The following is a 26,383-nucleotide window of genomic DNA, read 5'->3' on the forward strand; positions in this document are numbered from 1 at the left end:
TTTCAATGCCAACTAACCATGGGAGCATGCGATAAGATACTGGATTAAGCATAAGTATGTTGGAGGTGAGGTGATGTAGTAAAGGGAAGTGGGAAGGCAGAGTTGCAGGAGGGCTCAGTAAGGCATTGTAAATTGCAGGCGAAGCTTAAGGGCTTTGTTAACTCAGAGCAATAATAAAGATCGGGGACTGATAGGGGGGGGAGGAACCAGAAGATGCCTGCAGGCTAGAGGTGGTCAGGTCTTCTGGGTCTGACCGGGCAGTCTTAGCTCTAGCCCATCCCCGTGGCCCCTCCCCGCTGCCGGCCAGACTCACACATGTGTTTTCCTGTTTTCCACTTCGTCCCGGCACCCTCTGCCTTTTCTGCTCCTCAGTCAACAGCTGCTGCAGCCTGAGCCTTATACTCCAGTTCCCCTAAGTAGCTGCTCCCAGCGTGTGCACAGCTTTCTCCCTGCACTTGCCCCAAGTCTCAGGACAGGTAAGAGGTGGGAGAAGAGGGACAATGGGTGAGAGGGAAAGCCTAGGAGGAAGATGGAATGAGTCCCCAAAAATCAATTGGCTGAAAGAGGGACTCAAGAGCCTTATTTCCTGGTCCCAGCCCTCCTTAGGCAGAACCTTCTGTCTAGAAACTTTGGCCCCTTATTAATGGGAGCCCTGTCTATAAAAGTGAACAGTTCTCTTCTTATTTCACTTTCTTTTTTTAAAGGGGATGGTGTTAACCAAAGAGGAACATAGAAAAACAAAAGGAGAACTGGAGGGAGAGGTTGAGTGGCTGAGCTTGGAGGGATGGGGAAGCCTGCCATTACCAGCGTGTGTCTGTTTTGTTTCTGTTGTTAGGGGAGGCTGCCCAGATCAGTTGGAGCAAGGAAGGCAAAGCCATGGGGTCTTGAAGGAAAGGAGAAAGTGTGTTCTCACCGTACAGCTCACTGTCAAGACCCAGATCTGTGAGCTGGTTCCAGAGGACTTGTAGTTTGGTGTTGTCATTGGAGGGTGGAGTCAGGGCATGAGGGCTTCCACTGGCTGCTCTGCCAGGCACATTATATTTCTTGCTTCCCTGAGTCTCCCAATCTGAATCTTCTTCTACAGGATATTAGATGAGTGTTGGTCTGGAATCTCTTATACTCATGGGAAGATGATGGCACATGGGAAGATTCTGGGAGGTCTGTGGAGGTCTTCATGAGACCTCTGTAAAACGTTGGTTGGTCAAACCTTCAGGAGGGCCTGGTGGGAATGGAATGTTGCTTGTTTGTGGGGGTGGGGGGGAGAGGGGAAGAGAGAGGGTGGGGGTGGGGGGGGTAGGGGGGCGCTGTATGGCTGCTCCAGAGTCTCAGGGAAGAATGTAAGCTCCCAAAGTTGGTTCCTTCTTGCCCATAGTGCTAGGCAGTGGTTGAGAAAAGAGGGGTGGGGGACTTTCTATGACCTACTGGCCTCCCAGGATTTCCTGGGCAGGCCACTAGGGCATGCTGTTTGCCTGATTTGTCTCAGGATTCTTTGAGAGATTTTTATTTTCCCTCAAGGCTAGTGCTCTACCACTTGAGCCATAGCTCCACTTCTGGCTGGTTAATTGGAGATAAGAGTCTCTCAGACTTTCCTGCATAGGCTGATATTGAACCTTGATCCTCATATCTCAGCCTCTTGAGTAGTTAGGATTATAAGGCAGGCACTGGTGTCTGGCAACAGAGGTCTTTTTTCTTTTCTTTTAAACACCAAGTCAGGTGTTTGGCCTTGCAGACTTCTTTCCTAGACTCCCTCACCATTTCTATTCCTTTGTCTTTCTTTTGTTCCTTTTCTTCCCCCTTCTCTTTTCCCTCCCTCCCTCCCTCCTTCCCTCCCTCCCTTCCTTCTTTCCTTCCTTCCTTCTTTCCTTTTTGGTGTTGGTACAGGAGCTTGAACTCTGAGGCAGAGCACACTCTTAGCTTTTTCATTCTAGGCTGGCTCTCTACCTTTTGAGCCACAGTTCCACTTATGGCTTTTTGGAGATAAGAGTCTCATGGACTTTTCTTCCTGGGGCTGGCTTTTAACTGCAATTTCCAGATCTCACCCTCCTGAGTGACTAGAATTACACATATGAGTACTGGTGCCTGTCATGTACATGTTTATGTCACATTTGGGTACAAATCCTCGGTGTCAGTTAATTTGGTCTTAGAAGGGCAGGTGTGATAGTGTGTTTGGGCTATTGTTTGCTTTCTAAGTGGGCTCACTAGCAATCACAGCCTTCTAAAGCAGACTTGGAATCACTTCTCTTGCTGGCCCAGGAAGAGGAAGGGAAGAGCAACCAGGAAGGCAAAGAACAAACTTTTAACAGAAGGATTGCAGGGCATTCTTTTTAATCTAATCATGTCCTCCCTCAGGTAACTCATTAGGGACCCCTGAGAAGAGCTTTGCTTTCCTATCTAAGGACTGGAGACTAGACCTGGTAAGGGGGTGGGGAGATGGGGAGATAACGTAGTTGTGTGAGCTTTGGGTCTTAGCTGTGGGATCTCTCCCTCTAGTTTAATGCACCTTGCACATGGTTAGTTTCTGCCTCCTGGGACTGGCTTGCTGGGAGGGTTCAAGGAAATAATATGCTTAAATGCTTTGCATTTGTCTGGTATGGGTCAGTGTTGCACACATGCTATTACTGTTACTCCTGTAACAGTAACATTTTTTTTTTTTTGCAGTCCTGGGGCTTGAACTCAGGGCCTGGGCACTGTCCCTCAGCTTCTTTTGCTCAAGGCTAGCATTCTACCAGTTGAGCCACAGCACCACTTCTGGCTTTTTTTGCTTATGTGGTACTGAGGAATTGAACCTAGGACATCATGCATGCTAGGCAAATACTCTATCACTAAGCCACATTCCCAGCCCTGTGGGGGTGCGTCTGTATGGATATGAGATGTTTATGGGGCTGTCTTGGGAGAAGCATAGTTACTGGTAAGGCTAACTCCAGGTTAGGGTCTCTTTCTGTTTTATTTTTCCTTTTCCCCTTCCCCTTCCCTTGTTTCCACTACCTAAGTTAAATACATTTAAGAAATGGCTTGGGATGCGATTTAGTGGTAGAGTGCTTGCCTAGCATGTATAAAGCCCTGGGTTCAATTCCTCAGTACCATATACACAGAAAAAGCCAGAAGTGTTGCTATGGCAGTGCTAGCCTGGAGCAAAAGAAGCTCAAGGACAAGCCGGGCACTGGTCTGGCAAAAAATAAAAAATTAAGAATTGCGGGGGTGAGAGGAGGGATTGGTGGGGGGAGGGATAGTGGGAGAAAAAAAATGAAGGAGTGGGTAACAATGTTCGACAAGAAATGTACTCATGGGCTGGGAAGGTGGCTTAGTGGTAGAGTGCTTGCCTTGCATGCATGAGGCCCTGGTTTCCATTCCTCAGCACCACATAAGCAGAAAAAGCTGGAAGTGGTGCTATAGCTGAAGTGGTAGATCTGAAGAGCTGAGGGACAGTGCCCAGGCCCAGAGTTCAGGCCCCACAACCGGACCCAAAAAAAAAAAAAAATTACAATGATGGAATGACGAGAATCATCTTCCCTAAGGAATTTAGTGAGGGTTAGGAGGGGATCTAAGAAAGACAGACAGGATTTCAGATGGAGACAGTGTTTTCTGTTGGAAAAAAAATAAAACTACAAAACAACCAAACAGATTTAAAGTTAACTAAAAAGACAGAGTAAGGTTCAATTTCCAAAGAGTGGTTAATTCCTTCTGTTATTCTGAGCTTGTCTAGGCTAGCTGAGTGAAATGTTATTTCCATGTTAAAAAAATTCCAGGGCTGGGAAGAAGGCTCCGTGGTAGAGCGCTTGCCTTGCATGCATGAGGCCCTGGGTTTGATTCCTCAGCACCACATAAGCAAAAAGAAAAATGCTGAAAGTGGCACTGTGGCTCAAGTGGTAGAGCGCTAGCCTTGAGCTGAAGAGCTGAGGGACAGCGCCCAGGCCCAGAGTTCAGGTCCCACGACCGGACCCCCCAAAAAAAAAATTCCAGGGGCTGGGAAGGTGGTTCAATGGTAGAGCGCTTGCCTTGCATGCATGAGGCCCTGGGTTCAATTCCTCAGTACCACATAAGCAGAAAAAAAAAAAGCTGGAAGTGACACTGTGGCTCAAGTGGTAGAGCGCTAGCCTTGAGCTGAAGAGCTGAGGGACAGCGCCCAGGCCCAGAGATCAGGCCCCATGACTGGACCAAAAAAAAAAAAAAAAAAATCCAGGGCTGGGAATGTGACTTAGTGATAGAGTGCTTGCCTAGAATGCATGAAGCCCTAGGTTTGAATCCTCAGTACCACATACAAACAGAAAAAGCCAGAAGTGGTGCTGTGTAAATTTAAAAAAAAAAAGAAAGAAAGAAGTGGTGATGTGGTAGAGTGTTAGAGTGGTAGAGAAGTAGAGTGTTAGCCTTGAGTGGGGGGGGGCGGGGGAAGCTCAGGGACAGTGCCCAGACCCTGAGTTCAAGCCCCAGGACTGGGGGAAAAAATACCCAGCCAGGCACACTGGTGGCTCTCGCCTGTAATCCTAGCTACTCAGTAGGCAGAGATCTGAGAATCATGATTCAAAGCTAGCCAAGGCAGGAAAATCTGTTACTCTTATCTCCAATAAACCACCAGAAAACTGGAAGTGGCACTGTGGCTCACGTGGTAGAGCACTAGCCTTGAGCTGAAGAGCTCAGGGACAGTGCCTAGGCCCAGAGTTCAAGCCCCACAACTGACCCCCCCCCCCCAAAAAAAAAAAAAAATTCCAGGCAAGCACTCTACTAATCAGCCTCATCCCTGGCTCTTTCTTTCTATATCCATTCTCTATATCCGTTCTATATTTTCTCTCTATCCTTCTTCTCTATATCTTCTCTCTGTATATTTTATTTTATTTTGTCAATTATGGGGCTTGAACTCACTCAACCTGGGTGCTATCTCTGAGCCTTTTTGCTCAAAGCCAGCGCCCTACTACTTTGAGCCACAGCTCCACTTCCCAGATATGTGTATTTATATATACATGTGTATGTGTGTGTGTGCACGTATGCACAAGTGCCAGTCCTAAGGCTTGAACTCAAGGCTCTGTCCCTGAGCTTTTTTGCTCAAAGCTAGTGCTCTACCACTTAAGCCACAGCTCTACTTCTGGCTTTTCTGCTGATTAATTGGAGATAAGAGTCTCATATTTGGGGCTGGGAAAGTGGCTCAGTGGGTAGAGTGCTTGCCTTGCATGCATGAGGCCCTGAGTTCGATTCCTCAGCACCACATAAGCAAAAAGAAAAAAGCCGGAAGTGGTGCTGTGGCTCAAGTGGTAGAGTGCTAGCCTTGAGCTGAAGAGCTGAGGGACAGCGCTCAGGCCCAGAGTTCAGGCCCCATGACCGGACCCAAAAAAAAAAAAAAAAAAAGAGTCTCATATTTTTCTGCCTGGGTTGGCTTTGAACTGGGATCCTCATATCTTAGCCTCCTGACTAGCTAGGATTATAGGTGTGAGCCACTAATGACTAGCTGTCTTCATTTCCTAATCTTGTTTTTTTGAAGTAGCTTGAGGCTTAGAATTTGGGGTGACAGGGCTGGGAAGGTTATGTAGTGGTAGAGTGCTTGCCTAGCATGCATGAACCCCTGAGTTCAATTCCTCATTACCACATACACAGAAAAAGTTGGAAGTGGCACTGTGGCTTGAGCAAAAGAAGCTCAGGGACAGCACTCAGGCCCTAGGACTGAATTTGGGGGTGACAGGTCTGGGAAGGTAGCTTAGTGGTAGAGTGCATGCATGAAGCCCTGGGTTCGAGTCCTCAGTACCACATAAACAGAAAAAAGTCAGAAGTGGTGCTGTGGCTCAAGTGGTAAAGCACTAGCCTTGAGCTAAAGAAGCTCAGGAACAGTCCTAGGCCCTGAGTTCAGGCCCCAGGACTGGCAAAAAAAAAAGAAAAAGAAAAAAAAAAGAAAAAAAAGAATTTGGGGTGACAGCACAAGTTTACAGCAGCCACCCATCTCTCTGCATAAGGAAGTGTACCCAGTTCTTGTTTCAGAACACCCAACCATGTGGTATAAGAACTGCAGTTACACTTCCTCTAATCTCAGCATGTGAACAATTCTTTGGGTCACATTCTGCAATCTTCCTGCCTTTCTTAATTGTTTAGATTGTGAGAGAGTCAAGTCTCGGGGTTGGTGCCACCACCTTGTCCTTAGCTAACTTACGTGGGCACAACTCCCCCAAGGGCTGCAGAGATGGCCACCCAGCTCCTGGCTTTGTTGCTGGGCCCCAGGTCCAGGAGCAGAGCTGACAAAGGAGATTCCTAAGAGTGCCTTCTTATCACAGAAAGTGCTGAGCCAAGTGCTCCCCCCTTTGCTGATGCAAAGAACCATGAACTTTGGACCCAGACGGTTACTTAACCCTCCTCTCCCTTTCCCTCACTCCTTCCTTTGTCCACTTTGGCTCTCCACCCTTCTTAACTTAAATCTGTAGGCCCTTGTCTGGCCATCCCTTTTACTGCCAGCTGAAAGGAGGAACAGTCTGACCACTGTTCTGGGAAGCCTCATCTCTCTGACTGCTGTTGACAACTGCAGTAGAAACCTGCTCAGATCCAGGGCCAGGGAGTGAGTGTGTGTCCCACCGTCTCCTTGTCCTATGTTCCTTGTTAACCTCCCTCTGCTGTCCTGCAGTGTTTGCAGTGTCACTGCTGTTATGCTGTGTCCACAGCACCTCCGCTGTTCTTGCTCTGGAATCTCTCCATTTGCCTGACTTGCATTTCTCAGCTCTCTGCTGCTCAGCCTGGCTTTCAGCTATTTTCTTTCCTTGGTTTTGGGTGATCTCTCTTCAGCATCATCTGGGATGGAAAGGCATCATCAGCTGCCTCCAGGCATGTCTAGGTTCCACTGCTTATTTAAGTTATCTTTTTCTTACTCCACCCTTTTCTGGGGGAATTGTGCTGGTCTGAAGTCTGCAATCCTAGATACTAGGATGGGTATCTAGGGAAAGAAAAAAAAAAAGAAAACTAAAAGAGCCTGTGTCTTCCAGGATGGGATGGGGCTACTTGGGTTTTGCCAGGGTTGAAGATGCCAGCTGCTGTTAATGGATTTTCTGAGCAGGGAGATGGCTGTGATTCTAGCAGGAACTTTCTGAAAGCCTTTAGGTTTTTCAAAGCTTAAGCCATTAGGGAGATAAAAAAAGAGCACTGGGAAGGGATTTCACAAATTAGCTGCTTGCAGGATTGGGTCTTCATATTACATCTCAGCACAAGTGAAATTTGAGACTTAAAAATTTGAGACTTTTTCTTTTCGGTAGGGAGATAGGCTGAAAACTGGGGCTCAACCCCCTATAATGACACCTGGGAGCTGCTAAACTACCTCCCTGCATGTCATGTAGAGGCTAGGATTTAGCTGTCTAGTTGGTGAATCTGGTGGGATACATCAACCTAAAGATGAGAGGTGGATACTGTCTCTGGAGAGTAAGTACCTTATTCTAAGATTCAGGTGTGGGTTTTTTTTTTTTTTTTTTTTAAATTTTGTGCTAGTATTACAGCTTGAACTCAGGACTTTGATGCTGTCCCTTAGCTTTTTTGCTCAGAGCTGGCCCCCTACCACTTTAGCCACACCTCTACTTCCAGCTTTTTGCTGTGTTCATTACTGGAATTTTCCTGCCCCAGCTGGGTTCAAACCTTAATCCTCCTGAGTAGCTAGGATTACGGGTATGAGCCATGGGTGCTCAAGTTAAATTGAGTCACTTGGAGAAGATGTTATTTGGAGGTAGAAAGGAAGAGGTCTCTCAAGTGAAGGGTGGGCTGCCCATGCTGGCTCCTGTAGAGTGAAGGGGGAGCTGCTCTGTGATTACAAACTACCTAACATATCTCATCTTTCTTCCTTAGAGGGTGATGCCAGGAAGCTGGTGACGACTTTCCTTTTCTACCATGGTTGACAGCACCAAGTATGAAGTGGCCTCCCAGCATGAGGCCAGTGCCTCCCCTCTGGGTGATGAGGCCAAGCCAGAAGCTGAGCAGGTAAAGCTGAAGAAGGAGATCTCGCTGCTCAATGGCGTGTGCCTGATAGTGGGGAACATGATTGGGTCAGGCATCTTTGTCTCTCCCAAAGGGGTGCTTAGATACAGTGCCTCCTTTGGCCTCTCTCTGGTTGTGTGGGCTATCGGGGGCCTCTTTTCTGTCTTTGGGGCCCTCTGTTATGCGGAACTGGGCACTACCATTAAGAAATCGGGGGCCAGCTATGCCTACATCCTGGAAGCCTTCGGGGGATTTCTTGCCTTCATCCGCCTCTGGACCTCCCTGCTCATCATCGAACCCACCAGCCAGGCCATCATTGCCATCACCTTTGCCAACTACATGGTGCAGCCCATCTTCCCCAGCTGTGGTGCTCCCTATGCTGCTGGCCGCCTGCTGGCTGCTGCCTGCATTTGTAAGTAGGGCTGGGGCTGGAAAGGGGTTGGGGAGCAGGTGGATGGGGAATGAGATGGGGATGTGAGTTCAGTCAGGAAGTAAGAAGGATTGGGTAGGGGCTGGGAAGGTGGCTCAGTGGTAGAGCGCTTGCCTTGCATGCATGAGGCCCTGGGTTCAATTCCTCAGCACCACATAAGCAAAAAGAAAAAAGCTAGAAGTGGTGCTGTGGCTCAAGTGGTAGAACGCTAGCCTTGAGCTGAAGAGCTGAGGGACAGCGCCCAGGCCCCACGACCAGACATTGGGTAAAGAATGCTTTTTGACAATGCCTCATTTTTTGTTGTTGTAGAATTAGTGTATGTTATCCTAATGCCATGTATCCCAGTGTTGAAATTAGAATCACAGTGTTAAAGAGAAGTAAAGCTGAGAGTGGTGGTGCATAACTGTAATCCCAGCTATTCTAGAGGTGGATATAGGATCCACTTTTTGTAAAAAATGAAATAACTGCAAAAGGCGTACTGGGAATGTGGCTTAGTGGTAGATGTTTGCCTAGCATGCATGAAGCCCTGGGTTCAATTCCTCAGTACCACATAAACAGAAAAAGCTGGGAGTGGTGCTGTGGCTCAAGTGGTGGAGTGCTAGCCTTGAGCAAAAGAAGCTCAGGGACAGTGCCCAGGCTCTGAGTTCAAGCCCCAGGACTGGCAAAAAAAAAAAAAAAAGGCATGGCTCAAGTAGTAGAATGTCAAGCCTCATGCCTTGAATCTACAGGACTGAGGGGAGAGAGAAAAAGCAAAAAACTAAAATGGCTGAGGATAGGGTTAAGTAGTAGTGCGTTTGCATACATAAGACTATTGCATTCCATCCCCAGAATCAAAAAAGCAGAAAGAAAGCAACTTACCTTCCTTCCAACTTCCCATACTATGTATCATGAACAGCTGGTATGCGCTTCCTTATTTTCCTCCATCAAGAGAACTTAGTTTTGGGCTGGGAAGGTGGCTCAGTGGTAGAGTGCTTGCTTTGTATGCATGAAGCCCTGGGTTCGATTCCTCAGCACCACATAAGCAGAAAAAGTCAGACAGAAGTGGCATTGTGGCTCAAGTGGTAAAGCGCTAGTCTTTTTTTTTTTTTTTTGCTGGTCATGGGACCTGAACTCTGGGTCTGGGCGCAGTCCCTCAACTCTTCAGCTCAAGGCTAACCCTCTAACCCTCTACCACTTGAGCCACAGTGCCACTTCCGGCTTTTTCTGTTTATGTGGTGCTGAGGAATCGAACCCAGGGCCTCATGCTTGCAAGGCATGCACTCTACCGCTGAGCTACCTTCCCAGCCCCAGAGCAGTAGTCTTGAACAAAAACTTAGTTTTGTTCTGTCTTTTCTAAAAATGAGATGATATAATTCTATCTATAATTCTTTCTCTCTTTTCTTTCCTGCCTGCCTGCCTTCCTTCCTGCCTTTCTGTTTCTCTATTTAATCTTTAAGTAGTTATACAGAGAAGTTTTGAGTCAATGTGTCAGTTTGAGTATAATGCATTTTAAAAATATTTATTTTTATTGCGTAATTTACAATATTATTTATTTCTTCTCTTATTGCCGCATCTACAACTTCTAGTCCCATGTGGAATAAGAATAGTGAAAGAGGACATCTTTGTCTTGTTCTTAGAGACAATATTTTAGCTGTCTCTCAGTCAGTATGTAGATAGTCCTGATTGTATTGAGGTAACTCATTCAGTACCTAATTTTTAGGTTTTTTTCCTTTTCTTTTCTTTTTCTTTTTTTTTGGTAGTGGGTCTTGAACTCTGGCCTAGGCACTGTCCCTGAGCTCTTCAGCTTAAGGCTAGTGCTCTACCACTTGAGCCATAGTGCCACTTCCGGTTTTCTGGCCATTAGCTGGAGATAAGAGTTTCACAGGCATTCCTGCCTGGGCTGGCTTTGAACTGTGATCCTCAGATCTCAGCCTCCCGAATAGCTAGAATTATGGATGTGAGCCACCAGTGGCCAGCATATATATATATATATATATATATATATATTTTTTTTTTTTTTTTTTTTTTAAAAGCTTTGAGGACTGGCAAAGCAATTCAAAGCACTTGCCTAGCAAGTGGGTTCAGTCCCAGTACCAAAAAAGAAAAGACCTCCCTAAAAAGTTAAAGACACTTTGAAATTAATTAATTATTATTTTTTTTGTGGTGCTGGGGATCAAAGCCAGGGCCTTCTGAATGTTAGTCAAGTGCTCTACCATTAAGCTGCACCACTAGCACCAAGATTTTTTATCATGAAGGAATGTTGATTTTTACTTAATGCATTTTCTGCATTTATTGAGGTGACTCTATGGTTTTCATTCTTCTGTTAATATGATGTTATGATGTTACTATATTATATTTATTCTGTTAATATGATGTATCATGTGTACTGATTTATTTACATTTACTATTTATTTGTGCTGATACTGGGGCTTGAACTCAGGGCTTGGGCACTGTCTCTTGGCTTTTTGGTGGTTAATTGGAAATAAGATTCTCATGGACTTTCTTGGTTTACTAGCTTTGAATTGTGATTTTCAGATGTTAGCCTCCAGAGTAGGTACGATTACAAGTGTGAGCTAGTTCTAAGGTTTGAACATAGGCCCATGTTCAAGGCTAGGGTTTTCCCCTTGAGCCATAGCTCTACTTTGGCTTTTTTTTTTTGGGGGGGGGGGTCCAGTCGTGGGGCCTGAACTCTGGGCCTGGGCGCTGTCCCTCAGCTCTTCAGCTCAAGGCTAGTGCTCTACCACTTGAGCCACAGCTCCACTTCCAGCTTTTTTCTTTTTGCTTATGTGGTGCTGGGGAATTGAACCCAGGGCCTCAGGCATGCAAGACAAGCGCTCTACCACTAAGCCACCTTCCCAGCCCCATCTACTTTGGCTTTTTAATGGTTAAGAGTCTCATAGACTTTCTTGCCCAGGCTGACTTTACACTGCAATCCTCAGATCTTAGCCTCCTCAGTACCTCAGTATCTAGGATTTCAGGCATAAGCCACTAACACTTGGCAAGATTATCTATCTATCTATCTATCTATCTATCTATCTATCTATCTATCTATCTATCTATCTATCTATCTTCATGGTAATTTGGGGCTTGAACTCAGGCCCTGGGCACTGTCTGAGCTGTTTTGCTCAAGTCTAGCACTCTTACTTGTTTCTTGAGTCATAGCTCCATTTCCAGCTTTTTGGTGATTAATTGGAGCAAAGAACCTCATGGCCTTTCCTATCAGAGCTTGCTTTGGACACAGATTCTCAGATCTCAGTCTCCTAAGTATTTGTGATTATAGACGTTAGCCACCAATGCCCTGCTTTTATTCAGTTTTCTATGTTGCCCAAGCTGGCATTAAATTCCTGAGCTCAAGCAATCTTTCTGCTTCAGCCTCTCAAGTAGTTGATACTATAAAGTGTCATTGTACCTGGCTTTTTAATTCTTTCCTGTCTTCTTTGGTCCTTCCCCCTCCCCCCTCCCTTTCTCCCTCCCTCCCTTCCTCCCTCCCTCCCTTCCTCCCTCCCTCCCTGTCTGCCTGCCTGCCTTCCTTCCTTCCTTCCTTCCTTTTTGTGTGTGCTAGTGTTGGTGTTTGAACTAAGGGCTTCTCGATTTTCCCTAGATTCTTTGCTCAAGGCTGGTGCTCTACCACTTGAGCCATGCCTCCACTTCCACTTCTGTCTTTTTGGTGGTTAATTGTAAAGTCTTTTGGATGTGTCTGTCTGATATGGCTTCAAACTTTTTTGTTGTTGTTGTTGGTCATGAGCCTTGAACTCTGGGCCTGGGTGCTGTTTCTCAGCTCTTCAGCTCAAGGCTAGCGCTCTACCACTTGAGCCACAACACCACTTCTGGTTTTCTGAGTGGTTTATTGGAGATAAGAATCTGACTTTCCTGCCTGGGCTGGCTTTGAACTATGATCCTCAAATCTCAGCCTCCTGAGTAGCTAGGATGACAGGCATGAGCCACCAGTGCCCAATCAATAATTTTTAAAATTGGAATGTATTTTATCTAAATATAGCTTCTCCTGCTCAATTTTGGTTTCCATTTGCACGATATATCTTTTTTTATCCTTCAACTTACAGTTTATAAATATTTGCTGTTGAAGTGAGTTTCTTGTAGGCAGTTCACATTTTTGGTCCGGTCGTTGGGCCTGAACTCTGGGCCTGGGTGCTGTCTCTCAGCTCTTTAGCTCAAGGCTAGCACTCTACCACTTGAGCCACAACACCACTTCTGGCCTTTTTCTTTTTGCTTATGTGGTGCTGAGGAATCGAACCCAGGGCCTCAGGCATGCAAGGCAAGCGTTCTACCACTGAGCCACCTCGCATGAAAATTTCTGTGGGCTAGGCTTTGAAAGCTACATCTTGACCTTTTCTCCATCTCATAAATAAAATCTATGTAAAGCCATAATGGAGGTGCTGAGAGGATTAGTCTTCATTTCTCAGTTGTCTCAGTTCTTGAAAAAAAAAATTGCCTTTTTTTTCCCCCCCAGCCCAAGAGACTGTAGGGCCTTAGATGCTTCTCATCCTCCAGCGGTGAAAAAGTACAGACTTTCTGCCAGTGTAAGGAGCAACAGCAGATGCAGTGGAGTGTACAGGAATTTTGCATCAGTTGCTCATTGGATTTACTCTTTTCAATCAACCTTGTGTCATTTTCTTTTTCAAGCCTCCACTGCTCCATGTACTCAACTTCTTCTGTGTGTATACTGTTATACAGAGAACTGGTTGTTTTCTGTGAGTGCTCCTGTGTTTCCTGTGTCCCTGAGTATGGCTCAGACAAAATTCTTTTTCTTTGGTCATAGGGCTTGAACTCTGGGCTTGGATGCTATCCCTGAGCTCTTCAGCTCAAGGCAAGTGCTCTACCAGTTGAGCCACAGAGCCACTTCCCGTTCTCTAGTGGTTTATTGGAGATGAGAGTCTCATGGCCTTTCCTGCCTGGACTGTTTTGAACTGTGATCCTCAGATATCAGCCTCCTGAGTAGCTAGGATTAGAAGCATGAGCCACAGCTTCCCAGCTCAGACTAATTTCTGTATGTGGGATGTTTGTCATGCATGGCAACAATAAGGGAAGGGTGGAAAGCACCAGCTTGTGATGAAACATGGGGGTTTTTCCCCACAGTCTTACATGTGACTTCTAATTTCTCTTGTATCACTTGTGGATGAATTGGTAGATGGCTCACTTTTGGAACTAGTTTTAGGATCTGTTAGTTTTGAGGCCCCTTAACCAGATACATATCTGGTGGAGAGAAGGATCATTCCATTTAATAGTTTTGACAATCATCATCATAAGTACCAGAATTCTGTTATTTTAACCATCTTGGCCTGACATCTCTTTGAGACCAACAGTATGTTTTCTTGCCTTGAAATCTGACATTTCTTTTAGTGACTCAGTGTTACCATGGTACATTTTAATGACTGTATGACTCTGAGGTCTTCTCAGGCCACTAAGGGAGTTTCTTGTAGGCATGAATATTTCCTTCCTCAGTCACCTCAGACTGCTGGCTTGACTTAGTTTCTTAGGTTTTCTTCTTTTCTGATTTCTATTTGTGTCATCTCTGACAGCTGTGTCTACCTCTACTAGTCACCCTTTTTAGTTTCCTGCTTCTAATTTTGGAAATGTACTCAAACCCTTAAGTGCCAAGTATACACACACATACAATATAGACCCTTGCAAGAGCACAAGCAAAGCAGCCTAACTATGATTGGTATAAAGAGCTTCTCCAGGTTTAGCAGGTGGACTTAGGGTGTATATTTGAGATAACTTGCATACATTTGTAATAACTCTTAAAGAGTGAAAAGTCCACCAGACTCTGTTTAAGACTGACCCCAATAGCCGTGTAATTTTATGTGCATGATGCACTGACTTTTCCAAGATATTACTGTGAGAATTCAGTGAAGCCAGGTGCCATGATTTGCACCTATAGTTCCTGGTACTTTGGAGGTTAGGACTGAAGGATCTCTTGAGTCCAGCCTGGGTAACAAAGGAAGACTTGATCTCAAAGATTCAGTAACCATAAATCTTCATTCAATGGTGTGGTATTTAATTATTATTATTATTTGGTGTTAGTAATGGGGCTTGAACTCAGGGCTTTGCACTCTTGCTTGGCTTTTTTGTTCAACTCTGGCACTCTACCACTTGAGCCACAGCTCTGCTCTGGCTTTTTGCTGGTTAATTGGAGATAAGAGTATCATTTACTGGACTTTTCTGCCTGGGCTGGCTTTAAACCGTGATCCTCAGATCTTGGTCTTCTGACCAAGATTGCCCAGCTTGGTATGGATAACTATGTGTTTAAAATTGCTCTCATTCACTGGCCACTGGTGGCTCTTGCCTGAAAGCCTAGCTACTCAGGAGGCTGAGATCTGAGTATCACAGTTCAAAGCCAGCCCGGGTAGGAAAGTCAAGGAGACTCTTAACTCCAATTAACCACCAGAAAACCAAAGTAGAGCTGTGGTTCAAAGTGGTAGAGTGCTAGCTTTGAGGGAAGAAGGCCAGGGACAGCACCCAGGCTCTGAGTTCCAGCTCTACGACTGACTCTCCCCCAATTTTTTTTTCTCATTCTTTGCTACTTATAAGCCTTCTCATTTTCCTGTTGCTTAGCTTTCTCCTGAGTAGTCATGGTTAGATAAATGAGATACCAATGCATAGGTAATATTTGGACTTTGTTCTGTCTATAGTAATATCAGATGGATGTAGAGATCTAGAAGAAGGTTCAGAAGGGCAATCCAGATTGTGAAAATTTAGTGACATGATTCATGGCTTCAGTTGCTCTTTAACAAGCCCTAAGCAAAGTCAGGTACTGACCTATGAGGACTTTCTGCTTAGCCTAAGTGAGAGTGAGGACTTAGAATTAGCAGAAAATATTTACTTAGGACACAATATATATATTTTTTTGTCTGTCATGGTGCTTGAACTCTGGGCCTGGGTGCTGTCCTTCAGCTCTTCAGCTCAAGTCTAGCACTCTACCACTGGAGCCACAGCACAACTTCCGGTTTTCTGGTTGTTTATTGGAGATAAGAGTCTCACGGACTTTTCCTTCCAGGGCTGGCTTTGAACCATGATCCTCAGATCTCAGCTAGGATTACAGAGTAGTTAGGATTACAGGCACGAGCCACTGGCACCTGGCCACAGTACTTATTTTACTTTGTGCTGGCAAACAAAGAATAATGTGTGGTCTTTTCCATCCAAGGAACCATAGTCCAGGAGAGTGATGGATATGTTAACAATTATCAAACAACATAGTAAGTATGGTGACAAGAAGAATCAGGAGTGACTAGAGACCTTCCTTTCTTCCTTCCCTTTCTTCCCTCCTTCCCTTCCTTCCTCCTTCTCTTCTATTATGTGCCAGTACTAGGGCTTGAACTCTGGGTCTCAAGTTTTCACTTGGCATTTTTTTTCCTCTCAATGGTGGGGCTCTACCACTTGAGCTACACCTCCACTTCTGGATTTTTTTTTTTTTTTGTCAATCCTGGGGCTTGAACTCAGGACCTGGGCACTATCTCTGAGCTTCTTTTGCTCAAGGTTAGCACTCTACCACATTTATTTATTTATTTATTTATTTATTGCTTGTGGGGCCTGAACTCTGGGTCTGGGCGCTGTTCCTCAGCCCTTCAGTTTAAGGCTAGTGCTCTACCACTTGAGCCACATCACCACTTCTGGCTTTTTTTTCCTGCTTATATGGTGCTGAGGAATTGAACCCAGGGCCTCATGCATGCGAGGCAAGCACTCTACCACTGAGCCACCTTCCCAGCCCAGCTGTGTACCACTTGAGCCCTCCACTTCTGGATTTTTGGTGGTTAATTGGAGATAAAAGTAATGTGATTTGCCGGGCACTCGTGGCTCACGCCTGTAATCCTAGCTACTCAGGAGGCTGAGATCTGAGGATCGCGGTTCAAAGCCAGCCTGGGCAGGAGAGACCGTGAGACTCCTATCTCCAATAAACCACCAGAAAACCGGAAGTGGCACTGTAGCTCAAGTGGTAGAGTGCTCATCTTGAACTGAAGAGCTGAGGGACAGCGCCCAGGCCCAGAGTTCAAGCCCCATGACTGACCAAAAAACAAAAAACAACAACAAAAAAAAGTAATGTGATTTGTCTACCTTGATCTTCAGATGTCAGCCTCTTGAGTCGCTAGAATTACAGATGTGAGCCACCCATGCTGGGTGATTTAATTATTTTTTTGATTTTTGAGATAAAACATGTACTTGAGTCTGGCTTTAAGCCTATGATCTTCTTGCTTCAAGCCTCTACTATACCTGACACACTATTTTAGTGAGTAAGCTAGCTTAGGAAGACACTACAGTGCTGGGAATGTGTCTTAGTAATAGAGTGCTTGCCTAGCATGCATGAAGCCTTGGTTTTGATTCTTCAGTACCACATAAGTATAAAAAGCTGGAAGTGGTGCTTTGGCTCAAGTGGTAGAGAAGATCTGTGGGGAGGCCAGTGATGAGGATGGATAATAGTTACAAAGTGGAATTTCTAGGAATTCTGTATATGGAGGTATGGGAGTTCTCAGAGGTGAAACTAAGGCTCTAAACTTAGATAGCTGTGGAAGGGTGTGTGTGTATGAGACTACTATCCAAAATACCTCAAATTGGGGTGTGGGCTGAATGAGAGGCAACATCTGGGCTTGTCCTAGGCTGCTTATGTGACATTTCCATATACAGTACCTTCTTAGGTCATCATGACCTAGAGTTAGGTCATTTTCCTAGCAGTTGAGTCATACTTATAAAATTAGAAATTGAGAGGCTGGATGTTGTGACTTATAGCTACTCAGGAGCCTGAGATCTAAGGCTTGCAATTCAAAGCTAGCTTGGACAGGAAAATCTGTGAAACTCTTATCTCTAGTTAATAAGCAGAAGTAGAACTGTAGCTCAGGTGGTAGAGGGTGAGTTAAGTTAAAAAAAAAATGAAGGCCTAATACCTAGGCTCTGAGTTCAAGCCCCAGTTCTGGTACATACACACAAAGAAATTGATGTGTGAATGATAGTAACAGTTTAGTAGTGTATAACAGTAGGCATGTTCTTTTTTTTTTCTGCAAGTACCAAGGCTTGAACTCAGAGCTTTTTACTCTCACTTGACTTGTATGCTCACAGCTGACATTTTGTCACTTGAGCCACTCTTCCAGCGCTGCTCTTGTGGTTACTTTGGAGATGGAGTTCCAAAGGCTTTTCTGGCTTTGAATTGTGTTCTCCAGGTCTCAGCCTCTTGAATAGCTAAGATTACAGCATGAGCCACTGGAACCTGGCTTACATTTGTAAATTTCTAATGACCAAAATATACTTGCTCACTATCAAAGCATCCTCTCTCTGATACCATAGCAACTGGGAAACTTAAGTCATTTGGAAATGGAATCAGAGAAAAGGAGGAAAGTTTGTATAGTCTGAGAAAAAATTTCACTGAATAAGGGTTCTATAAAACATGGCGCTTAAGATTACTTGTACTGGGTGACAGTTTCTCATGCCTGTAATCCCACCTACTTCAAGAGGCTGAGATCTGAGGACCAAGGTTCAAAGCCAGCTAGGGCAAGGAAGTCTGAGGCTCTTCAACTAACCACCAAAAAACCAGAAGTAGAGGTGTGATTCAAATGATAGAGCACCATCCTTGTATGGAAAAGTTAAGGGACAGCACCCAGTCCCTGAGTTCATGCTTGTGCAAAACAAGCAAAACAGGAGTCTCTTGAACTTCTTTTCTGCCTTGCCTGGCTTTGAACCTTGATCCTCAGATCATAGCCTCCCTGAATAGCTACAATTATAGACATGAGCTGCCAGTGCTTGGTCTCCTTAGGAATTTTAAGTCAGAAGAGAGATATTTGTGACTTAGAATTTAGAATTTGTAGCCGGGTGCTGGTGGTTTCTTCCTATAATCCTAGCTACTCAGGAGGCTGAGATCCTGAGGATCATGGTTCAAAGCTAGCCTGGGCAAGAAACTCCTTGAGACCCTTACCTCCAATAAACAACTCAGAAAACTGGAAGTGGTGCTGTGGTTCAAGTGGTAGAGTTCTAGCCTTGAGCTGAAGAGCTGAAGGACAGCATCTAGGCCCAGAGTTCAAGCCCCATGACCGACAAAAACAAACAAACAAAAAAAGAATTTGTGATATTTAGAGATGTGAATTAGAAAGATGGTGGTGGCTTGGAGTAGTCATGATTAGATATGGGCTGAGGCTGATGATGATAGATGCTTAGGTAAATGAGTTATTATGATGGTGACCTAGGGGAAAGCTGGAGGATCAGTATGGTTGAGAGAAATTGATGGGGTCAGCTTGGGATGTGTTGAGTTTGATATGCCTGGTGACATCCATGTGGAGTTTGTATATTCATATATTCTGGAATCATGATCATCAGTTGGTCATATAGTTTTGGGAATTATCAGAGGAAAAGTGACTTGAGAAAAAATGAACAAGCAAGTGTTCAATCTGTTAAGAAGCCAAGCTATATGTGGACTGAATATAGTTTGTATAGTATTTCCCATTATCACCAGGGAGACACTAGGACTTTCTATCTGGACTTTCTCCTCAAACAATGAAATTTTAAGACAGTGAGGGTAGAATTGGATTTTATTTATTTACTTATTTTTGTGTGTTGGTGCTAGGGCTTAAACTCAGGGTGAATAAGGCTGGTGCTTTACCACTTGAGCTATACCTCTACTTCTGGCTGGTTTATTTGAGATAAGAATCTCTGAGGTTTATTTGTCTGCCCATGCTGGCTTCAAACCTCAGGTCTCAGCCTCTTGAGTAGCTAGGATTACAGGCATGATCTACTGGTGCCCTTATCTCTGTTTAGAATTGAACTAGTTGGTATTGCTAATAGACCTTGAAATCATTCAGAAGATTCTGCTTAGTTGAGTTTTTTTTGTTTTTTTGTATGAGTGGATGACTTCACTCACCGCTGATTTCACTATTAGGGTAATCACATGTTGCCTTCTCAGCTGGGAATACTGCCTCTTCCCTCGGCCCCCCCCCCCCCCCCCCCACTCTAGCACTGGCCTCTCTATAATCTAGGTTACAGTTGTTCTGCTGTTTACTTGAACCCTCTTTATTCCCCCAGACTGGATGAGTAGTTCTCACGTACTTTTATAATACCAGTTCTTTTGTGTGTGTGTGTGTGTGTGTGTGTGTGTGGTAAGGCTTGAACTCTGGGCCTGGGCGCTGTCCCTCAGCTCTTCAGCTCTTCAGCTCAAGGCTAGCGCTTTACCACTTGAGCCACAGCACCATTTCTGGCTTTTTTGTTGTTTATGTGGTGCTGAGGTATGGAACCCAGGGCCTCATGCATGCGAGGCAAGCACTCTACCACTGAGCCACCTTCCCAGCCCAATACCAGTTCTTATAATGATTTATTTTTCTATGAATGTTGAGGTCTGAATCTTAATCTCAGATCTGAACAGGATCTGAAAACAATGAGTGCTTGTTAAATAAACGGAAGAATGAATTCTGAGTTCTTAAGGAACCTTGCTGTTCTGTCGGAGTGCAGGGTGTTAGAAATGATTGCTCTTGGGTCTGGGAAGGTGGCTCAGTGGTAGAGCGCTTGCCTCGCATGCTTGAGGTCCTGGGTTCGATTCCTCAGCACCACATGAGCAAAAAGAAAAAAGCTGGAAGTGGCGCTGTGGCTCAAGTGGTAGAGCGCTAGCCTTGAGCTGAAGAGCTGAGGGACAGCCCCCAGGCCCAGAGTTCAGGCCCCACGACCGGACCCACCCTCCCCCCCACACCCCCTCCCCACCAAAAAAAAAAAAAAAGAAATGATTGCTCTTCTCCCAAAGACTTCTTAGAGCCCAGTGGGTTGCTCCAGGTCACTGCAGGTAGAATTGTTATTATGACTGAAAGGAGATAGATAATAGCATTCTTTACAACTAGGTAGGTATGTGGTAAGTGGTATGGAGAAATGGATGTAAGTTATGGAGTTGGCCCAGTGACTGCAGTTTTCTCAGTTGAAGGATCAAGATGATGAAGTCTACTCTGTCAGATTAAATTAAAAGATGCATATAAATATGTAAGTGTCCTGGCACATAACTGTCAGTCAAAAATGCTATCTACTAGTTGAAAAGGGGCTTTATTTGATGTAACCAGTGTGTCAAATTTAAATATAGATATTTTTAGAAATTATTGAATATTGATAAACTTAAATATAAAGAAAAATTAAAAATGATATCTACTAATGCAAGTGATATTCACAGTCATATATATTTTATCACTTTCCTAGGCCAGGTACATTGGTTTATGTCTTTCATTCCAGCTGTCAGGAGGCTACAGGTAGGATAATCTAGGTCTGAGGTTGACTCTGGGGAAAAAAAAGAGTCCCTGACTGAAAAATGACTACAAGCAAACAAAGACAAGGGTATAAAGTACCTATCTAGCAAGTGTGAGGCCCTGAGTTCATACCCCAGTACCAGTACCATCAATTTATTTATTTTACTTTTCAAATTTTATCTTTGGACAATTTAAAAGACTCATGTCTATAATACTAGTTACTCAGGCAGCTAAGATCTGAAGGCATGGTTTGAAGCTAACGCTGGCAGGAAAGTCTATGAGATTGTTATCTCCAATAAAAAGCCAGAAGTAGTAATGTGGCTCAAGTGGTACAGCAGGAACCTTGAGTAAAAAAGCTCAGGGACAGCCGGGCGCCGGTGGATCATGCCTGTAATCCTAGCTACTCAGGAGGTTGAGATCTGAGGATCTCGGTTCAAAGCCAGCCCAGGCAGGAAAGTCTGTGAGACTCTTATCTCCAATAAACCACCAGAAAACCAGAAGTGGCGCTGTAGCTAAAGTGGTAGAGCGCTCACCTTGAGCTGAAGAGCTGAGGGACAATGCTCAGGCCCAGAGTTCAAGCCCCACGACTGACAAAAAAAAAAGCTCAGGGACAGTGCTATCTCTGTCTCTGTCTGTCTGTCTGTCTGTCTGTCTCTCTCTCATACACACAAAACACACACACACAGATGCAGACACAGGCACACACAAACATAAATATACAAGCCATTTTGATTTTACAATAGCTCAGAGATTAGGAAGAAAAGTAAAGATTTTTCTTCCTATTTTTCAGAAGATGGAACTTTTCTCTTGGCAGTCGGGGATAAGTTCCAGATTTGCTTGGCTGGAAGGAGTATTTTATACTTCCAGATCATAGGGTAGTTGTTAATGGCTGAGGGGAGGGCAACATACCCTGAGTCGGCTAGAAAGACTGGAAAGAACTTCGGATATGTATGGATCTGTCTGAAGCTTTGACCAGGTGTCCTCAGGCAACTTTTCCTGACCAGAACAACTGACCTCATATACTCAGGGCTACTTAGGTAGAACAGCCTTATGCTGGGCCTCCACCTGACTTTTGCTCTTTGAACCTTCTACTTGGAAGTCAGTTACTTCTCTCGGAAAGGTTTTCCTAAGAGCCATCATGGAGCCAAGTTGGAGGTAATTTCCCATGATTACCTTAGCATCAGATGCTTGGTTTCCTTCCTTCCTTTCTTTCTTTCTTTCTTTCTTTCTTTCTTTCTTTCTTTCTTTCTTTCTTTCTTTCTTTCTTTCTTTCTTTCTTTCTTTCTTTCTTTCTTTCTTTCTTTCTTTCTTTCTTTCTTTCTTTCTTTCTTTCTTTCTTTCCTTTCTTTCCTTTCTTTTCTTTCTTTCTTGCTTTTTTGGGTCCGGTTGTGGGCCTGAACTCTGGGCACCGTCCCTCAGCTCTTCAGCTCAAGGCTAGCGCTCTACCACTTGAGCCACAGTGCCACTTCCGGCTTTTTTCTTTTTGCTTATGTGGTGCTGAGGAATCAAACCCAGGGCCTCATGCATGCAAGGCAAGAGCTCTACCACTGAGCCACCTTCCCAGCCGCCCTGCTTTGTTTCCTTCTTTTGTAGGGTCAGTGTGAACTTGAGATAGATTTTTTTTTACCAGCAGTGAGGCAGGTAGAACTGTGTTCTGATTTGAGCCTCAAGGCCCTTGAGGATGGGCACTGGTGGCTTACACTTTAATCCAAGCTACCCCAGAGGCTGAGGTCTGAGGATCTCAGGTCGAAGCTAGTTAGGGCAGACAAATCTGAGAAACTCATATCCAGTTAACCACCAAAAAGTGGAGATGTTGCTCAAATGATAAGAGCACCAGCCTTGAGTGAAAAAGCTCAGGAATAGTGTAAGGCCCTGAGTTCAAGTCTAGTACTCTCACACAAAAAGATGGCTCTTGGGGAATCACTCTTGGTCTCTTTCTTCCTCTGTTTTCTTTCTCTCTGCTTCAGAAGAAGACAGAGGTTGGAGAAAGATCTGGTGGTACATTGGAATCACCTAGGGAGTTTTAAAACAAGACTCCCAAATCCTCATCACTCCACTCTCTGGCTGAGTGCAGAGAAAACCACTCCTCTTCTTCCCTTCCTCCTCTCTCCCCTCCTCCCTCCTCCTCCTCCTTTCCCTCCTTCCTCTTCTCCTCCCACTCTTCCTCCTTCTTGTCCTCCTCCTCCTTTTCTTTCTTCTCTTCCTCCTCTTCTTCCTTCTCTCTCTCATCCTCTTCCTCCTTCTCCTTCTCCTCGCGCTCCTCCCTTTCTCCTCCCACTCCCTTTCCCCTCCCTCCTCCTTCTCCTCCTCCTTCTTCCTTCTTCTCTTCTCTCCTTCCTTCCTTCCTTCCTTTCCTTCTTTTTTTGCTTTCCTCCTCCTCCTCCTCTTCCCCCCCCCCCCCCCCGTGTGTGTGTGTGTGTGTGTGTGTGTGTGTGTGTGTGTGTGTGTGTACTAGAACTTGAACTCAGGGCCTGAGCACTGTCCCTTAGCTTTATTGCTCAAGGCCCTACCACTTGAGCTATACCTCCATGTCTGGCTTTTTGATGGTTTATTAGAAGAGTCCTATGGACTTTTCTGCCTAGGCTGGCTTCAAATCATGATTCTTAGATCTGAGCCTCCTGAGTAGCTGGGATTACATGCATGAACCACTAACATCTGGCCAGATATTCCAGTTTTCTGAGCCACATAGGACCAAGAGCTTGCCCACACCAATTACGCCTATAGACCGCTGCCCTTCTGATTGCTGTGGGATGATGAATGAATGAAGACTCCTGAGATATGTTACTTGCTGTTGAAATTCAAGGTAGCAAGCTGAATTTCAGATATATTTTTCTTTTTCTTTTTTTGGGGGCGGGGGGGGGGGGGAGGTCCGGCCGTAGGGCCTGAACTCTGGGCCTGAGTGCTGTTCCTCAGCTCTTCAGCTCAGGCTAGCACTCTACCACTTGAGCCACAGTGCCACTTCCAGCTTTTTGTTTTCTGCTTATGTGTGCTGAGGAATCAAACCCAAGGCCTCTGGGTTTGATTGCAAGGCAAGTGCTCTACCACTGAGCCACCTTCCCAGCCCCTCAGATATATTTTTCATCTCTGTCAGTCAATATGTGGGGGAATAAAAGAGGTAGAACTCAGTAACTTGTAAATTAAAAAAATGCCAGAAAGATGGCCTGGGGCAAGGGACAGAGCAGGTGATTGAGAGTGATTGAGAGTGGTATTTAATGCTACTTCCCTAACATGTGATAGGCTCTCAGGTTTTGTTTTGTTTTGTTTTGTCTTTTTCTGGTCAGTCAGGCGCTTGAACTCTGGGTCTGGGGTCTGTCCCTCAGCTCTTTGGCTCAAGGCAAGTGCTCTCCACTTGAGCCACAGCACCACTTCCCGTTTTCTGATTGTTTATTGGAGATAAGAGTTTCACAGTCTTTCCTGCTGGAGCTGGCTTTGAACTGAGATCCTCAGATCTCAGCCTCCTGAGTAGCTAGGATTACAGACGTGAGCTACTGGCACTTGGCTCCCGTGAGAATTTTATCTCCAATTAATCACCAGAAAAGCAGAAGTGGTGCTGTGGCTGAAGGTAGTAGAGCACTAGCCTTCAGGGACAGCACCCAGGTCCAGAGTTCAAGTCCCATGACTAACTAAAAAAAAAAAAGGAAGAAGCCAAGCAGTAGGGCTTTATATAGAAATTTTAGAGGCAGGGAGAAAAATGCAAAGATAAAGGAACAATCAGAGTACTTCAGAGGCTATTAGATATTACATAGCAGGAAGAATAAAGGCACAGAGTTGCTCAGTATTTCTGGATATGTATCTAAAACACTTCAACAAAGCTGATGGTATATTTTACCTTTTATGAAATAATTTCTCAGCTACCAGTGATAGGACTAGTGATAGTGGAAGCTTATACTTGGTTCAAAAGTGATGGATGTGCTAATTGGTTTCACTGATTTTCCTGCTTTAGCTGTTTTTGAACTGGGTTCTCCAAATCTCAGCTTCCTGAGTAGGTAGGATTATAGGCATGAGTCACTGGTACCCAGATCTATTTGGATTCTTTTTTTGGGGGTTCTATTTTGATTCTATTTTGGATTCTTTTTATTTGTCAGACATGGGGTTTGAACTCAGGGGCTTGGGTAGTGTCTCTGAGCTTTATTGCTCAAGGCTAGCACTCTACCACTTCTGGTTTTCTAGTGGTTAATTGAAGATAAGAGTCTCATGGACTTTCCTGTCTTGGCTGGCTTTGAGCCATGATCCTCAGCCTCCTGAATAGCTAGGATTATAGATGTGAACCATCCGCACCTCACTTACTTGGATCCTTTTGATTGCAGTGAGAGAGATGATGATGTTGATGATGATGATGATGATGATGATGATGATGATGATGATGTTTATTATTAAAAAAATTTTTTTTTTGCCAGTCCTGCGGCTTGAACTCAGGGCCTGGACACTGCCCCTGAGCTTCTTTTGCTCAAGGCTAGTGCTCTACCACTTAAGCCACAGCGTTACTTCCAGCTTTTTCTGTGTATGTGGTTCTGAGGAATCAAGCCCAGGGTTTCATGCATGCGAGGCAAGCACTCTACCACCAAGCCACATTCCCAGCCCTATTTCTGACTCTTTGGTGATTAATTGGAGATAAGAGTTTCTTCCTGCCAGGCGCTGGTGGCTCACGCCTGTAATCCTAGCTACTCAGGAGGCTGAGATCTGAGGATCGCAGTTCAAAGCCAGCCCGGGCAGGAAAGACCGTGAGACTCCTATCTCCAATAAGCCACCAGAAAACTGGAAGTGGCGCTGTAGCTCAAGTGGTAGAGCGCTCGCCTTGAGCTGAAGAGCTGAGGGACAGCGCTCAGGCCCAGAGTTCAAGCCCCACGACTGACAAAAAAAAAAAAAGAGTTTCTTCCTGCTCAGGCTGACTTCAAACTGTAATCCTTACATTTCAGCCTCCTGAAATTTAGCTAGGATTACAGAAGTGAGCCACTAGCACCCAGCTTGTCTTCTGTCTTTGAAGGAGTTTTGTGATTACATCAGACCCTCTCTAGTTTAAGGACAGGTGACTAGCAACCTCCATTCTGTCTGCAGCCTTCATTCTCCCTGGTGAATGGCTCACACATTTCAGGCATTTGGATGTGGACATTTTGTGGGAGTGAGGAGGATTGTTCTACCAATTACAACTGATAGCTTTCTGAAAAAGGTGGTTTCTAAACATGCTGGACTGATAAATTGGAGTTGATTCTTGCCTAAGTTCTAGACTTGTTCGTTAAGACTAGTTAATCCATAGGCTCATACCCATAATCCTGGATACTGTGAAGGCTGAGATATGAGGATTATTGTTTGAAGCCAGCCTGGGAAGAAATGTCCAGAGACTGTTATCTCCAATTAACCAACAAATACTGGAAGTGGAACAGTGACTCAAGAGGTAGAGTACCAGTTTTGAACAAAAAAGGCAAGTGAGAGTGTGAGGCCCTCAGTTCAAGCCTCAGTAATGATGGGGAGAGAAGGGGGGAAGACTGGTTAGCCTATATAACTAATATAAGATCATCATCATCATCATCTTCATCTAGTTAGCAAAATATGAAGAAAAGAAAGGGAGATCACTGTATGTAGCCACTAAATCAAGACATACTAAATTAACCTCATTTTGGGGTTCAGTAATGAAAATTCCTTTTTTTTGGTGGTACTGGAGGTTGGACTCAAGTTCTTGTGTTTGCTAAACAGGTGTCCTCCTATTTGACCCATGCTTTTAACACTCTTTGATCTGGATTTTTTTTTTTTTTTTTGGTTGGTCGTGGGCCTGAACTCTAGGCCTGGGTGCTGTCCCTCAGCTCTTCAGCTCAAGGCTAGTACTCTACCACTTGAGCCA

The 26,383-nt window shown here is 44.8% G+C and overlaps 1 protein-coding gene across 7 annotated transcripts in view; it reads left to right on the forward strand.

Moving 5' to 3' along the window:
• Nucleotides 1-26,383, forward strand: part of Slc7a7 (solute carrier family 7 member 7) — a 58,806-nt gene that overhangs the window by 12,032 nt on the left and 20,391 nt on the right. The window contains exons 1-2 of one of the 7 annotated variants that reach the window (XM_042686365.1): nt 345-476; nt 7,798-8,338. In XM_042686365.1, coding sequence (XP_042542299.1) covers nt 7,840-8,338 — 499 coding nt within the window. In that variant the 5' untranslated portion in view covers nt 345-476; nt 7,798-7,839. Of the gene's footprint in view, nt 1-344; nt 477-2,395; nt 2,415-6,341; nt 6,536-6,773; nt 6,793-7,797; nt 8,339-26,383 lie in introns of those variants that run through there. The other 6 variants (XM_042686368.1, XM_042686366.1, XM_042686364.1 and 3 more) reach the window with 6 other exon arrangements.

This window comes from Dipodomys spectabilis, unplaced genomic scaffold (assembly GCF_019054845.1).
Source record: "Dipodomys spectabilis isolate Male_0828 unplaced genomic scaffold, ASM1905484v1 ptg000097l, whole genome shotgun sequence".
In the NCBI taxonomy this organism is placed as follows: Eukaryota; Metazoa; Chordata; class Mammalia; order Rodentia; family Heteromyidae; genus Dipodomys; species Dipodomys spectabilis.